A 16,870-nucleotide genomic window follows, 5' to 3' on the forward strand; every position below is an offset into this window, starting at 1 on the left:
CTTCCTGACATTTAACGGTACTGGGGTTCTGAAACGTCACGAGCGCATCCAAGCCCCAACAACCAATGAGAAGTGTTGGTCCCAAGGGGCTTCCATGTCCCCAGCGCAGATTCGTGCAAGCCAGTCACTGCCATGTACGCAAACCCTTGTTGCTTGCTTCTTCTGCTCTGAGGTCACAGCCAGTGTCTGTCCCGCTGGGTGACCCAAGGGACCCTTACGAAAGCACATGCTATTGACAGCTGCTCCACACACGTCTGTTCCCCTCCGGGGCCTGTGTTGGGACCAATGGGTTACCCGTACCTCATGCTGGTTGAACTTGGCTTTGGAAGCCTCCTTGCTCCAAGAGCAGGTGACAGCTGATTTGCAACCCGTCAGTGCAGGTGGCCCAGGCTGCTGGCTTCTGAGGGTCACTACTGTGTGTGTGCAGAATTCTGCTGAGCAGATCAGTTGAGGGAAGTGGCTCATGGAAGTAGGTGACAATAGTTGGGACAAAGGGAGACAGTGACTCATCCTGAGGGCCAGCCAGGACCTGGTCCATGCGCCTATCGGCCAAGCCAGGACCTGAATCCTTGCTGACCACCCAAGACACGCCCAAAACTGGGAAGAGACACAGAGCTAGGATAAACTCCCACACTTCTACAGTGTGGGGCAGAGCCGAGGGACACCAGAGCCGAGGGACTGTGGAGCCCAGAGACCCCAGAGTCATAGGACCCTGGGATGCTGGGACCCTAGCAAACAGGGACTCCAGAACTGAAAGATCCCATTGCTATGGGATATTCTGGCCCTAACATCAAGCCATCAGGTCCAGTCCGTCAGGAGGCTGTGAGGAGGGGGCGTCTTGAGGCACCTGCCTTCCGTGGCCCATGGCCCCACCCACAACAGCTGCTGTCTGTCCTCTGCTTCTGTTTCCTTTCTTTAAACCTTTTTTAAAAGTTTATGTGTACGGTGCTTAGTCTAAGTCTGTGTACCGCTTGCATGGCTGGATCCTCCTGAAGCCAGAAGAGGGAGTTAGATTCCCTGAAATTGGAGTTATAGGCAGTTGTGAGCCCCCCGTGTGGGTACTGGGAACTGAACCCAGGTCCTCTGAGAGGGTAGCCGGTGCTGTTAACTGCTGCTCTTCAGCCCCTGCTTCTGAGACCTTTCACCTCTAACACTCTCCTGGCTGTGCCCAACTGGATGAGCCTAACCAGGCCTCTTGTTAGGACCCTGAGTGGAATCCCAGTAGCAAGCCCCCAGACTTGCAAGATAGAACCGCATGGTTCCCAGGGGCTGGGGCAGGGGAGCTTAGAGGCCTTGCCCGCCTCTGTCTACTCAGGTGTATGATGGATGTCAGGGCACTCTGCGCTCCTGTAGCTTAAGAATGGGCCGTGGCCTGCTCACATCCTCATCCGGCCCCACAGTGAGCATGTGGCATCTAAACCGTTTGCGTCATTGCAGGAACAGCACCTCCTACTGGAGACCTGCCACCCGCCGGGCCCACATCTGCTGCCCAGGCTGCCACTATGACTACATCTGCCACCACCCTTCCCACTGAGCTTCTCCCAACATCCCTGCCTTCTGCTGCCTTGTAAAATCTGCTCAAAGCCGTCCCAGCTGTGGGGCTGCTGGGAGAACACCCCAGGAAATGTGTCACGGCTCCTGCCCTGGCCCGGCATCTAGCCAGCACTAAGTGGCTATGAACTATTGTCATCCCAGGAGCCATGTCCACACTTCACCTGCAGTTAGGCTGAAGCCTCTCGTCTCTCCTTTGCTTTTATTGTTCCAGACTCTCCCGGCATTCTGGAAGCTTTCATTACTATTCAAATTACCAGGTGCTCCATCTCATTTCAGCCAGGGTTGTTGGCAGACGCCAGCTCACCCCGCCTGCCAGCTGCACGGTGCCTCCTCCTGCCTCCTTGCCGGGCTCAGCACCACTCACCAGTGCCACTGTGCAGACTGGAGGTGGTGTGTCCCGGTGGTTAGCACCCCCAGCACCAGATGGACATTAATGATGGGCAAGCCAACGATGGGTGTGTCCCCTCTGAGCCCAGGTCCTGAGGATGGGGATCACAGCCCAGGGGACAGCACCTGGCACAGGAGGCTTGGCACAATAGCTCCAGCACTGCCCAGCCGTAACTTGCCTTTCTCAGAATGTTCTTGAATCCTAGGGCCCTGGTATGGAGTCTGAGGACCTTCATCTAGAGTTGAAGTTGGTGGTAGGCATTGTCTTCCTACCAGGCCTTCTATGGCCTTCTGAATGTATTCAACCAGGCTGTCCCCTGCCTGCCCTTTCCCCAGGACCAACCAACTTCATGCTCAGGCCCCCACTGAGCTGAGGACCAGGTCAGGCCTCCCGGGACATCATTTTTAATGTGGCCACACAAATCAGAAATCCCCTGAATATATTTGGGGTCCTCATGTTCTAACCCAGCTCAGAGTCCTAGAGGGAGGCAGTGACATGGGACCTAGTCCCATGATCCCAGCACCCGCTCAAAAAGGCTACAGAAGACTCCATTAGGTCAGGCTTCCAAAAGGGATGGGAAAGATGGTGGCATTGGCCCCATGTGAAGGAGTATGACTGGCTCTGGGCCTAGTTCTCCTGGGGCCAGAGTCAGTGAGGGCCTCAGGATCAGGCATACTGTGGAGAACAGGCACCCTTGGGGGACAGAAGTCAGCAGCCAGTCAGGGACAGTTTCTTTATCCTGGGCTCATCATGATCAGCTGTGATCACCATGAAAGCCAACAGTTCCTTCCAGAAGGCTAGGGCAAGGCCAGGCAACCCAACATGCATGGTCTCTGACATGGCTAATGCCCAGCCAAGGCATGGCGCTGTGGTCAACAGCCTGCTGTGTCAAAGTCCTGCAGGCCTGGAGTGGCATCAAGTGGGTACCTGAGGACCTGCGACACTGAATAACTTGCCCAGAGTCACACAGCATTTCTGATAGATACATCTGTCTTTACTAGGACCTGAAACTATTAAAAACTGAGTCCTGCACTAATGGCCGGGCCAGCAATCCATGTAGAGGGACCAGAGAAGCAATGACCGTGAGGCAGAGGTACCCAGACTCTGAAGGAGAATTAAGTGGCCTTGGCGTGCTTGAATGGTTTTGAAAGTGGGGTCAGGGAGCCTGGGGATGAAAGACAGGAAAGGGGCAAGGATGGAGCTGCCTGATTAGAGAAGTCGGGACAGGGGGAGGAAGGGGTCAGTATAGAGGAATGTGTAGGAGTTTGGTGTGGGATAGGATGAAAGCAAGGTGCCTGAGCAGCATGGGGAGGGGAGTTCAGGAGGAGGCTGGGACTGCTATGTCGAGGCCTCCCTCAGCCTGTATCAGTGCTGTACAGGTCACTGATAACACCCTGGGAAGGAGAGCAAGAACCAAGGAGGTGAAGTCCAGACACCTGGGCCCGGGGCAATCTCAGCATCCTGGCCACTCTGGTTTCTGGTTCAGTCCCCCAGGTGTGGGAGCCAGCCTCTCTGAGCTGGCACAGCCTTCAGCTGTGACCCCTGTTGCTGGACAAATAACCTTGGGAGGTCTCTGCTCACCCTGTGTGGGGGAGCTGGAGGGACCGAGTGGCATGACTGGATCAGGGCACAGACACCCGTCCCACAGGTGTCAACACCTTCACCTGCCACAGAAAGCCTGGGCATCCCCTCCTGTGTACTCCTTTGTGCACCCTCTCTGGTCTTGGCCTGCGCAATGAGTGAAGCAATGTGAAGAAACAGGACTCTCCCGGCAGTCTGGGCTCTGATCGGGCCATCTCCCAAGGTAGATGCTTTTGCCTTCGACAAGCTCTTTGCATATTTCTCCTTTCCCAGAAAGGCAGTTATGTCATGGTGGCTTTCTGATAAAGCTGGGGCAAATGGAAAACACTGCCTCTTGGATCTGGCCCTCTTTGGTCATTGGTTGGTTCACTGAGTTTAATCGGTGGCCTCTGTGTGCCAGGCACCGTCATGGCCCTGGGGAGTTCAGTGTGGCCAAGCCAACACCAAGCCCAGGTTAAGGAGAGGCATGGAGTGACTGGCTGGGCTGTCAGCAGGCCAGGGGCTGCCATAGAGAAAGCAGTTTGAGCGGGGTGTGGGAAAGAGGAGGTGTGGTCTAGCCTTGGCAGCCAGCAGGTACCAATGGGGGAGAACGGAACAGATTGTGCCGGGTAGATGATGGCATGTGTGTTGTGTGTCGACAGTGATGAATAATGGCAGATCGCATGACATGGAGGCCAGGAGGCCCCAAGACAGGCCTCAACAAGCCAGGGACCACTACAGAGCAGTTAGGGTTGCAGATGAGGGCATGAGGATCGGGGGCACTGTGTGTCAGTTTGCTCAGTGCTGTGACCGAACACCTGACGAAAGCAACTCGAGAGCAGAAAGGTTTATTCCATCACTGTGGGAAAGGCATGATGGCGTGAGCATGAGCTGGCTGATCATGCCACAGCCAGGAAGGAAGCAGAGAGAAAGAGAGGAGAGCTCTGTTCTCACTCGTACATTCTGTTTTTTAGTCACCTGTAGAACTGTGCCACATACATTCAGGGCCGATCTCCCCACCTCTGTGACTCTGGAAGCTCCCACACAGAGAGGCCCAGAGGTTTGTCTCCGTGGTCATTCGAGAGCATGTCAGTTTCCTAATGCATGTCAACCATCGCACATACCAAAGGGATGAGTGCCTGTCCAAGCTAGGTCTGAAGGCGATATCCTAGCCCAGACACTTCCGGCAGGGGTGATCTCCCCTCCCCAAGCCTCTGTTGGAGGGGCATGGGAGCCCACAATGACAAAGGCCCCCTCTCTTTGCTCATCTCCCATTCAAACACTAACGTCATCCGTGTCCCCCTTTTAGAGGCAGAGCCTCAGCGGAGGAAGCAGTAAGTGGGGTTGGCCTCCACTTCCTGTCTGCTGTCTGCCTCCCTATCCTCCCACATAGAAGCCGGAAGCTTCCTGCTTCTGTCGCCTGCAGTTCAGGTTTGCTTCCTCTGAATTCCCTTCCCCGACATGATGGACTCTCAAACCATGGACCCAAATAAATCTGTCCTGCTCTAAGTTGCTTCATTTTAGGGATTTGGTCACTGTGGGGAACGAGGAGCCCCGCTTGTTACAAGCACTAGCGACTCAGGGTAGCAAAGAGAGTTAGTTTATTTGGACTTAGTAAATTCAGGCAGCAAGTAAGCCCCTGGCAGGTACATAAAGGGCTGTTTCTGTAGCCCCCAACTCAGGCCCATCCCCTTGTTCCTCACTGGCTAAGCAGTCAGGATACAGTTGTCCACATCATCCATCACCTACAAAGACAGTGCTTGGGTTTACCTGTACATCCTACATCCTGTTTATTTTAAAGCTTATGGTGTGCATGGCCTGGTCGCATCTTTAGGTCACTGGGCAAACTTGGCAGTTAGTAATTTTTTAAATCTGAACGTCTAGCCTGAGTGGGGAAGCCTAGATGAGCAGGCGGTACCAGGCCCAGCATTTCCTGCTCCTCAGTAGCTGGACCTAAGCTGACCCAGGTGGTCCGTTCGCATGTTTCACCCCTCACAGTCACTGAAACAAGAAAAGTAGCGTTAGCCTCTGGTGGTTAGTTTATCGACTTGACAAACCCAGGAAGAGGGAAGGTCAGTGAAGAAGTGCCTCTATCGGATTGGCTTGAGGCCATGTTTGTGATGGAGGAGGGCCCAGCCCACTATGGGCGGTACTCTTCCTAGGCAGGTGGGCATGGGCTGTGTAAGGAAGGCAGTTGAAGGTAAGCCTGGAGCAAGCATGGGGTCATGGTTTCTGCTTCAAACTCCTGCCTTGAGGTCCTGCCTTGGCTCTCACTCCATGGTGGAGGAAGGTAGAGTTAACTCTTTCCTCTCCGGGCTGGTCTTGATGGTGGTGTTTTTCAGAGCAACAGGCTATAAGCAGTGTAGATGGTGTCTGAAATCCTTGGAAAATGCTAAGGCTGAAGGTGACGGGAAAATACAGTCTGAGATGATGAAGATGTCCAGGAGGGTTGGCTGTCAGGGACCTGGGCGTCAGCAGCTTTAAAGCCAGCCAGAAAGGACAAGAAGTGTTGCTGAGTCAGCACCACTAGGCCAGTGTCAAGGGGTGGTAACTGCTAGCTACAGATTTAGCTGTGTGGGGGTCTCTGGAGACCGTGACAGGAGTCATTCTAGTTGGAGATTGGAGTTAGATAGAAAGCACTCGGGTCCTCCTTTCCCAGATGCCATCTCCCCTTTGCTTTCCCACCTTCTGCTGTGCCGGAATCCCCAGCTGTGCACACAGCCCACTGCTTTCCGAAGAACCAACAGCTGGATTTGTCTATAAGCCTCGTCTTCGGGCTGATGTTTCAGTCTTAATCTCTTTCTTGCTTTCCTGCGTCTTCCTTGGTTTTGTTTGTTTCTTGTCCTTTCTAACTGTTTGAGCCTGGTGACCCACTTGTGTCTTGGCATTTCTGAAAGGCTCATTTAGGGCTATGAAACGACCTCTTGGATTTGGCTGTAACACTAGGCTTTGGAAATGTTATCTTCAGTCTTTGACCATTTCTGAAAGTTCTGTTTTTCTTATCTGCTTGTTTGGTTGGTTTTGGTTTTCGAAACAGGGTTTCTCTGTGTAGCCTTGGCTGTCTTGGACTTGCTTTGTAGACCAGGCCAGCCCTGAACTCACAGAGCTCCGCCTGCCTCTGCCTCCCAAGTGCTGGGATTACAGGTGTGCACCACCGTGCCCGGCTGTTTTATCATTTTTATCCTTTGTTCTCTCACTCTTTTTCACTTGGGTATTGTTGTAAAGTTTATAAAGTCTTTGGTTATAGGCTTCATTTTGTTTTAGCATTTTTTCTCTGGTGTGTATGTTCATGTGATGTCTGTGGTGGCTACAGGGTAAGGAACATCATGTCTTTCCTAATCACTTTCCACTTTACTATTTGAGACAGGTTCTCTCACTGAACTGGAGCTCACCAGTTTGGCTAGACTGGATGGTCAGTGGGTCTAGGGATCGGGATCCTCCTATCTGCCTCCACAGTGCTGGAACTACAGGAGGGGGCCACGAAACCTAGCTTTCTTCCTTCATGGGTGCTGGGGTTCTGAACTCAGGTCCTTAAGCTTGTAGGGCGAGCGCCTTACCAGCCGAGCTGTCTTCTGTTTATTTTTGTTTCAGTCTTGCTATGCAGCCCAGGCTGGCTTCAGACTGGCAGCAGATCCTCCTGCCTCTGTGTCTCGAAAGCTGAGAGAGTAGGTGTGTACCACTCACCACCTCCTGCCCCTGACCTGTGTTGTGTGTTCGAATTCCATTATACTATGGCGAGATAATGTTTTACTTCCGCCTTTTTGACATTTAGACTTGATTGTCAGCATCTGTGCGGGCACTGTTTCAACAACGCTTGAATAAAGGGTAGATTCCATCTAACGTAAGTTCGAGGGTTGTTCGAGGGTTGTGCGAGGGTTGTGCGAGGGTTGGGGGGGGATTCCCTTGTGTACGTTCTGGCCATTCCGTGTGTCATGGAGAGAAGGGAACTGGATTCACCGATGTTAGCCCACTCTGCCTCTCTGTCTTCACTGCCTTCCCAGCTGTTCTGTGGTGCAAATCCCAAAGCTGTGCTGTCTTGTGCACAGGCATTTACTAGCGTTGGGCCTTCATGGTCCCTGTTCTTACCATCCTCACACACTACCTTGCTTTCTTATCCTCTCGCCCATTTCCCCGCGCCCGTGTTGTTTTGGGGAACCTTGAATTCCCACCACACCAGTTCATTCGGTGCTGAAGACAGACCCCAGGCCCCTCAGTTCCTCCTGCTTTGAACTGTGTGTTGCCAGGCATGCTTTCTTTTGGAACAGGGTAGAGTACACAGAGCAGAACTTACCACCTGACCATTTTGAAGTGCGGGCTCCAGTGGTGTGAAGGGCGGGCCTTTCTGAGTCACTTGGCTTGAAGTGAAATGTATCTTCAATCCCTGCTAAGCATCTTTTTTTTTTTTTTAAGCAAGTTCTTACAGCTCATTTTGTCTACTTCTGTAGCAGACACATTCAGGCCCATTTCTGTTGTCCTGGTTTATGATACATTTGTGTGTGTGTATGTGTGTGTGTGTGTGTGTGTGTGTGTGTGTGTTTATAGCTTTGGTGGGGGCTGTCAATTTCCCCCAGATGGCCTGGGTTTTCTTTGTTTTATTTCTCTGTGTAAATGCCTTTCTGATCACTTGGAAAGCCGTGTTTGGATGCCATGGTTACCTCCGTAATTATAATGGGATGCGATAGGCTTAATCATTTACTTCTTGATACCGTGTTTATTTTCTCCCCACAATGAGCAACATCGGTGTCGGATGTCTTCTCCTTCGCCTCCTGTTGTCTCTCCATCACTGTGTTCTTTTGTCCTGGGCGCCTTCACACGTCTGATTTGACTTCTGCTTCTGAAGAATTCTTCAGGCCCCCAACTCTAAATGAGTCAGACCTCCTTTATCTACACCACCTCCTCCTCACCTCGTCCCTCCTACGATCTGTTATTTATACCACTTCCCTGTTTTCATTCCCATTCTCTTCTGTGCTTGTCAGAACCCTTGGGCTTTTTCAAACATAACCCTAGAGCGAGAGCCTCCCCTGTGGCCCCTCACGTGCCCAAGCCTGTCCTGTGTGATTTATTTAAGAAGTGTTCACGGGGACAGTAATTCAAAAATGTATCAAACAGATCTTTCCGCTGACCTCACGATTGAAAGATGGCTCCCCTGTCCAGGCTTTAAATTGCTTGGTTGGTTCGTTCATTCATTCATTCATTCATTCATTCATTCATTCAACAAATATTTATTGAGTCCTACTGGGTGCCAGTTGGCATTCTAGACCCTGGAAATACAGAATAAGGAAAGAGCCAACCACCTGGGCCCTCCTGTGGCCCAGTAGACTTTGACCTCCCTGTGCCAGTCACCCCAACATGTGTTCAGCCTCATCTGCAAAGGCCTCTAGGAAGACACAGACCTGCAGATGGGTTGCTGTTTTTTTTTTTGTTGTTTGTTTGTTTGTTTGTTTTTCAAAAATTACATCCATTTCTTTATTCTGTGCATGTCTGTGTGTAGGTGTATACACTGAAGCGCCTGTGTGAAGGTCAGAGAACGACCTTTGAGAGTCGGTTCCCCCCTTTCACCATGTGGGTTGTCAGGCTTGCTCGGGGGCAGTCACCTTTACCGTTGAAGCAGCTTGCCCGCCCTGGGTAGTCGTTCTTAGTGTGGTGAGCTGTGGTGTAGATGGAGTTTGCTCCTGTTCCCTGTTGTCCTGCCTGCACCCTGCCTCAGCCAGTCAAGGCCCTCAGTCCTCAGGCCTCTCTTACCTTCTTGACCTTACCCACTGGTCTCCTGCGTCATCCCTGATCCAGGAGTGTGTTTGGTTCTTTTCCATGACTTCATCTGGCCCAAAGCCATGGAGCCCTGTCCAATGGTGAGAGCCCAAAAGGCATAATGGGATTTTTATTCATATGAATGGCATCATGTATTTGTTTTGAATAATTGTTTGCTTGTTTCACAAGAATGCTATATACATTTCCATCCAAATCAGAGTACTTTGGAAGGCTGAAGACTAGCAGTATTTTTTAAAAAAAATGCTCACTGGCAACTGTTCAGTGAAACTGTCTCAAGGCAAGATATATAGTTAAGCTGTGGGACATGAACCCATTGGGCCTCATAAGATCTGATGACTCAAAGAGTGAGAATTTTATTTGCCTTGGCAACCTGTCTTCTGATAAGCAGCCTGCTGCATCTGTTAGATTTTCCAGATAGATTGTAAAACAGCTAATTGTGATTTGGGTTTTTGTGTTCGAGTCCTGGCACTCTATATTTTCTTGTCGTATTGCATGGACCGCGAGCTCTAGAATGCCATGCAACCACAGAGCCACAGACCCTTTTTGTGTCCAAAGTACAAATGCCATACATCCTCGGCTTCTCCTCACTCTAATGCGTGATGCTTCTTTCTTCTACTCTCTCCAGAAAACCCTTTTGCTGTGCCTCAGGATGAAGGAGGTTAGACCCAGAGCACCTGGTACAGCCTCCAAAAAACAGCTTCAACCAAGACACCAGGGAGAGCCAGGGCAGTGGCGTGGTAACAGAAGAGGAAACACCACCTGTGCCCAGAAACCCCTTCCGTGGACTTCTGAGATTAGGAGCGAACTCAGGGTCCGGGGACAGGGTGCAGGAAGGGAGGTCCGAGCCACCTGTCTGCAAGCAATAGTCCTCTTTGGGGCTGGTGGCTTCTGAGAAGACACTCGATGTGGACTGAGATGGCCAACACAAAGCTGCCCTGTCTGATCCCAGCCAGAAGGACTTGGGGCCGTGAGTTGTGCCGAGGTCCAAACACAGATGTTCCCCTGCCTCCACCCCCGCCAATAGTGGCCCCCCTTAGGCCTATGCGTGTCGGAATATTAACCGTGCGTGCGTGCGTGTGTGTGTGTGTGTGTGTGTGTGTTTGTGTGTGGTCAGGGTGTCCTTTCCATACGTCCATTCAGTTAGTTTTTAGTTGAGTCCCACCGCCACCGGCCACAGGTTCTCCGATGAGCACAGGTGGCCATGTGGCTGAGGAGTCTTGCCCGTGTCCTTGTCTGAGGCTAAGGCATCGTCCTGCCTTGGCCAGCAACTGTGAGCCGGTGGAGTCAGCAGGCACGGGGCCCAGTCTTCCCGTGCCGTAGGCAGCGGGGACCAAGCATGCCAGTGCTGGTTGGTTCTGGTGGCATTTATCTCCATAGCAGGAAGCATCTCAACTGGCTTTGGGCAGTACGGTCCCTGGAACACGTTTCTGACATTTTCACAGTGAGCGCAGCCCCTCCCCAACCCGGGGGGTCACTGCTTGAGCCTGTCACGCACAAGCTTGCTCTAGCCACATGCCTGCCCACCCAGCACCAGGCCCGGCAGCGATGAGATGCAGCAGTGAGTGAGGGCCGGACTCTGCCCCAGGGGTGCCGCACCTTAGAGGGAGATAAACCACACAGACAGGGTGGTGGGTCCTATGGAAACCCAGAGCAGAGGGTTCCGTGAATCTGTCTACCTGAGACGGGGTTTTCTGAGTAAGCCTGGGTGCCTGTAGCATCTGCCCTGTGACCCGTTCTTCCTGAAGCTGCATCCTCACTACATCATCGGAGTCCCCACATGGGCTGGCAACCTGCCCACCCAACACTGTGGAGTACAGTGAGCAAGGGGCGGCGAGGAAGGAAGAGCCAGCATGGAGGTCCCCCCTGGGCACCACAAAGGCGAATCATGAGGGCTGCGCGGGGCTTGGGTGGTCAGAGATGTTTAAACCTGGTTCGAACGACATACAAGGGTAGCAGCGGGATCTAGATAAGAGGGATGTGCCCAGGCAAGTGCCATTACAAGAGCCAAATGCCCTTCGGGTTCCTAGATGCAAACAAGCTAAGGTGGCCAGGACAGGAAGAACAGCAGAGGTGAGAGGGTGACACCACACCCAGATCTCTGTCACCATAACGATGCACAGGCACAAGGCCTCCCCTTTGATGGCGCTGTGTTTCAGGAAATAAGGCTCTTTCCACTCGGGCAGGCCCTTGATCCTCTCAACCTCTCACGTGAGGACCACCGCTTGGTGGTCCCATTTTTAGACCACGGAAGCTGTCACTCTGCTGGTTCTAAAGGCCTCACGGGTCAAAGACCTCTGTCTCTGCACCCAGCCTGTCTCTCTCAGATGCGCTGCTGTGCCCTGCACACAGCCTGGAGAACCTATGCTTGATTAAAGATGGACATGGGCCCTCTCCCACGTGCTGAAACGTCATGGGGTATGGAACGGCCTTTTGCCCTGGAGGTTAAAGAGGTCGGGGTCAGGGGGTCATAAGACAGATTCTGATAGCATGTGAGCAAGGTGATCACAGGCCGGCCTGCCTCAGTTTCCCCAGGAGCGAGAGGAAGGAGTCAGAGCAGATGGGGAGGGGATGTCTGCCTTTGGTTGGCTCTGGGTGACACTCCTGCAGCTGCTTGCACAGGGCTCAGGGTTCCTTCCTCTGCGAAGCCTTCTTCCTCAGACACAGGATGGACCACGGCCATTCGGACAGCAGGGTTTCTGGATGGGGAGGGGTGTTCATTAGAGGTCTCTTAGGGAATAGCTGAAGGTCGCCGTGAAGGTTCTGGTTGCATCTCTCATGTATGTGTCTGAGGTAAGAATCTGGACTCTGTCCAGGGCACAGGAGTACCCCTGTCCCCAAAGGTCAGCTGTGCAGGCCTTGGGCACCCTGCTCCCATTCCGCTGGGTGATCCCGGCTCACCCACCACCCATGCTCCCTGAGGCTCCTCTCCTCACTTGGCAAGCAGGGGTCAGAGGTCAGGGTCTTACCCCATGCCACCTCACAGAGCCACTGGAGGCAAGAGCTGTGCCCTATGTAGATCTGAGCACCCGGGGTGGGCTGCAGGACCCCAGGTGGCCATAATGAAAAGCCATCCCCCACCCCCTGTCCATGGCTGGCAGATGTGCCAATTAGTAGCATGTCCTGAAGAGACACGGCAAGTTCCCAAACAGTTGTGGAGCGGTGTCTCGGCCGAGGCTCCCATTGCTGCCCCGTCCAGCTGCGTCTGTCCCCTGCTTTCCATACAGTACACAAGTGAGTAGCCATAGAAAGCAGAGAGGCAGGAAATGCTGTGTGCCCACAGAGGGTCACGGGACATCCCTGTGTCTGTCTGACTTTTACCCCTGGGAACTGCATGTCCTCAGGGAGCAGTGTTATGCCCTGTCATCTGTGTGCTCTGGAACCTCCTCCCCGGTTGGCTGTACTCACCGAGGAAATGCCTGGCTCATCTCTCGTGGGAGTGGCCAAGCATCTGATGGGGACTGTCACCAGTGTGCAAAAGGCCTTAATCCCAACAGGAACACACACACACACAAATGTGCATACCCAGAAATACACACACACATGTACACACATACACACACACACACACACACACACAATTTACCCACCCATGTGAACATAACTTGTACTTGTTCATATGTCCACACATGCATGGACACACTCACATGTAAACACATATGTGCACATATCCATGCATGCATATATGTGCATATGCCAGTGAGTGTAATTTACATATGTTCAGCAACGCACGTCTGTGGACACACGTGTATACATGAGAACAAACACCGGCATTTGTGTATACATACACACTCACGAATACCACGTGTAGAGCTCACACATGTCCACAAATACACTCACACATGCACCCACACACAAACACACACATACACAGTCTGAAAGAGGTCTCAAGAGGATCCAGAGCCTCGGGCTTCCGGACGTTTCTTACTGGCTTGTTTTAACTTCTCAACCTCGCTGCTTGGTTCCCGCTAACAGGAATTGTTTGGGAGGTAAACATGAGACTCCCCAGGCACTTGGGCACAGGTGGCAATCTAAGCGGTGTCCTGTGTGTGTGTGTGTGTGTGTGTGTGTGTGTGTGAAAGGCAGGGAGCCAGCACACTGTGTGCCAGGGAGCTGTGCCGAGGCAGTGGCGGCCTCGGGCTGAATCACTCAGCTCACCTTGTATGTGCCAATGTCTGGCTGGTCAGCGGGGCCTATGAGGAGGTGGGGCCCATGAGGAGGCGGGGCCCTGTGCCCTCTAGAAAATGAGGCTTGGTGCCTGTCATGTTGGGTGCCACAGTGGTCTCCCACGCCTTCTGTAGCCTCAGCAGTGTGCCTGCACTTTACGAGCTGTGGATGGAAAGACTGACAGCCAAGGCCATCTGCGCAGGGACACACACGCACCACCCACACGATGTTCAGCTGACGCTTGCTGGGCAGCCCCTGCTGTGTCGCCTGTGTCCACCTGAGGCCCCGCCTGTGTGAATACGTGTGTTGTGTCAGAGAACACGCAGGGGTCCCACGAGAGGCTGGGGTCCGCCACTGCTACCTGACTCGCTGTGCCTAACAGAAACACTCCCACCCTACCCCCCTCAAAATACACACAGAACATTTATCTGTCCCCCCACAGAAGTGACCTTGGAGCTGGCGTTGTTTGTCCTGCCCGACCCTGTCTCCAGTCCAGACTCCTGCCTGGTAGTCGGTGCTAGAAATGCTTGAGGAGTGAGTGGATTTAACCATTAGTCAGTGATTAACTCGGTGATTAACACTCTTATCTTAGTGTCAAAGCCCTGACCCGTTTACCCTTGACCAACTAGAACCACCCTCTGAGACATACCAAGTCCCCTTGCGGTCAGTGTCTACCTTAAATTGAGCATGGGACCAGCAACTGGAGTCACAGAGCCACCGTGACCTCCTAGCTTGGTCGCAGCTAGTATCTGATTAGCGTGAGCTCTTAGGCCTGTGTTGTGTCTCATTATCTCACATCCGGTCTCTTCCCATCTCTCCCCACTGTCTTGTTCAAGCTGTGGGGAAGTGTCTTCTTCTAATACCCACAGGTGAGCATATGGGCGAAGTGCAATAACTAAGCTGCAAGGCCAGGGCCCGGCCACCCTAGAGAGGCAAGGGACCTTCCTGCAAAGGACCTGTTCCACCCTGAGTCAGTGGGACAGGGCAGGTCGACAGGGTGGGGCAGGAAGGTATCGCTCTGCTAGAATCGCCAGTGTTGAGTAGGCATGGGGGTCTCTCTGAAAGCCCATAACCAGGAAAACCAAAACCAAACAAAAACAAAAGCAAAACAAAAAAACCTGATATCAGCTATCCTCCCCTGTCCCGATCCAATGTAATAATAGTGTGTGTCACACTGACGCTGTCTCGCTGCGTTTGTCTTTCTATATAGTGGTTTTTATAACGACGTCCTTAGTTTTAATAAAGGAGAAATCGAGACAACTGTTTCCCTGGCTGATGTTGGTTTCGATGTTTCAGAACACACGCTGGGAACCCCAAGCAGTGTAACTTGTTGTCCCTGTGGGCGGAGGAGGGAGAGGACCAGGTTCTGGGGGCTCAGCCAAGGGACTGGGGGTTAAGGGCCCATCCTGAAGATCTCAAGGTTGGTTCAAGGTCAAGGGCCAAAAAGTAGGCCCGGAAGACCCTGTTCTGAGCGGGTGCAGCCTGGTTGGCGTGAGGAAGAGTCTGGCAGCGGTATAAGGCCTGGGAGCCTGGGTGTGGCTGTCCTGCTATCCTGGGCTCTCTGGGGGAGAAGCCTGGATATGGCTAATCTGATTCCCTGGGTACTTGGTGGGGCGCGCCTGAGCTTCTCAGAAGACAGTGAGTCTCCTGTCCCAGTCCTCAGACAAGGAGGACAAGGAGGCCAGGGCGTCCCCCAATTTACATCCTTGGACAGCACCCCCATCCACACACTCACCAGCTCTGATTCACATGAACCGACCACGCTCCTTGCCTCTGGTGAGGGGACAGTGGCCTTCATTACTTAGTGACTTAAGACCCTCATCCTTAATCCACATAGGTGTGAACCACCTGAATCCCCAAATCCAGGTCCTGCCTATGGGGATGCCTTGGCCCCTCCCTCCATCTACACTCCTCCTTCTGAAATATTTCCTCCATCTTCTCTATTGGCCCATGATGATCAGTGCTCACCAAGGAAATAGGAAGTCACCAGCTGGTACCTCCTGAGTCACTTAGAGGCACCCCACACCCCAGAGACCAGTCAGTCCTCCCTCGGTGGTTCCCAGCATGGGAGAAGATGGAGGAAAGGTGAGGAATCCTCACAGGATGAGCCCAGGATGCCGGGCATTGAAGTGGGGAACAAAAGGACAGCAAAGAACCAAATGCTACACCCCAGGAGTAACTGTGCCGGCCCTCACAACCCAGCCCCAGCTCCCAAACCTGGTGACAACAGCAGCAGGTTTCAGTCAGTGGGATTAAACAAATATGTGTTTCACCGTATCCTACCACAGCCCTGCTGCTCACCATTCACTCAAAGACGCTGACAGCCTGTCCACACAAAGTCTTGGGGGCGCCGAGGCAACCTTGTCCCTAACTTCCAGAACTTGGAAGCAGCCAAGCACACTTCAGCAGAAGACTGAGGAGACAGAAAGTGGCCCGCCCAGATGATGGGATAGGATATGGTGCTGAAAAGGGATGAGCTGTCGAGCTAGGAAAGACTGAGGGAACTTGAAGTGCATATCTCTAAGTACAAGAGGCTAGTCTGAAGATGATGCTGGCTCACGCATCCCGATTCTGTGGTGTTCTGGAAAAGGTGAGAGGGAGGAACGGAGGAACACAGGGATTCTCAGGGCAGTAAAGTTGCCTCATATAAGGTTGTAAGATTGTACCTGTGTCAAAACTGACACGATTCACATCCGGAGTTCACAGATCTTCTGGAAATCCCAGAAGCCTGGTGACAATGACTCATCAACGTGACCCATTGACTGTGGCGTGAACATGACTCTAGTGGAACGCTAGAATTGGGGACTGTGTGTGTGTGGTGGCTGGAGGTGTTATGGACCCAAAGCTACTCTAAAAAAAATAGTTGCTCAAAATCAAAAGTAAATGACTCTAGAAACAAGAGAAAAATGTCTGCATCCATTCGTGATGCTAAGTGCGGTGCTGGATGCTGGGACCAGGGTGAACAGCAGGAAAGGAAGAAAAAGAAATCTCTGTGAGTGTATGAGAGAAAAATCCCAGGAATTTACAGAGACTAAGAACCATGAGTTCAAAATCCCATAGGATGCTGGATGAGAGGCCATTAATCAATTGATTTCCACCCACCAATATTGAACATAAGAACAGAAAAGTTTAAAATGCCAAAAAGTCACAGGTCATCCCAAAAATTAGATACTTAGAGATATAAAATATAGATATAAGAGTAGAAATATGAAAGTAATGTGCAGGACTTAAACACCAAAAACAAAAACAAATAAACAAAAGCTCTACCAAAAGAAATCAAAGAGTATCTAAACCAAAGAGACACGAATTGAAAGACCCCACATTATAAAAATGTCAGTTCTTCCTCCCAAGAGCTCTGCTCTGCGAAAGGCCCCGTTGAAAAGGAAAAAGAAGACAAGCCATGGACAAGAGGAAAACATTTGCAAACACATATGT

At 52.2% G+C, this 16,870-nt stretch overlaps 1 protein-coding gene across 2 annotated transcripts in view; it reads left to right on the forward strand.

The window, feature by feature from the left end:
- The window catches only part of Shisal1 (shisa like 1), a 58,531-nt gene extending 43,831 nt beyond the window's left edge, over positions 1-14,700 (forward strand). For both annotated transcript variants that reach the window (XM_055627119.1, XM_055627118.1), the window contains one exon: positions 9,897-14,700. In XM_055627119.1, the coding sequence (XP_055483094.1) occupies position 9,897 (1 nt within the window). In that variant the 3' untranslated portion in view covers positions 9,898-14,700. The remainder of the gene's footprint in view (positions 1-9,896) is intronic.
- The last annotated feature ends 2,170 nt before the right edge of the window (positions 14,701-16,870 follow it).

This window comes from Psammomys obesus, unplaced genomic scaffold (assembly GCF_907164565.1).
Source record: "Psammomys obesus unplaced genomic scaffold, mPsaObe1.curated_primary_1811, whole genome shotgun sequence".
Taxonomy (NCBI): domain Eukaryota; kingdom Metazoa; phylum Chordata; class Mammalia; order Rodentia; family Muridae; genus Psammomys; species Psammomys obesus.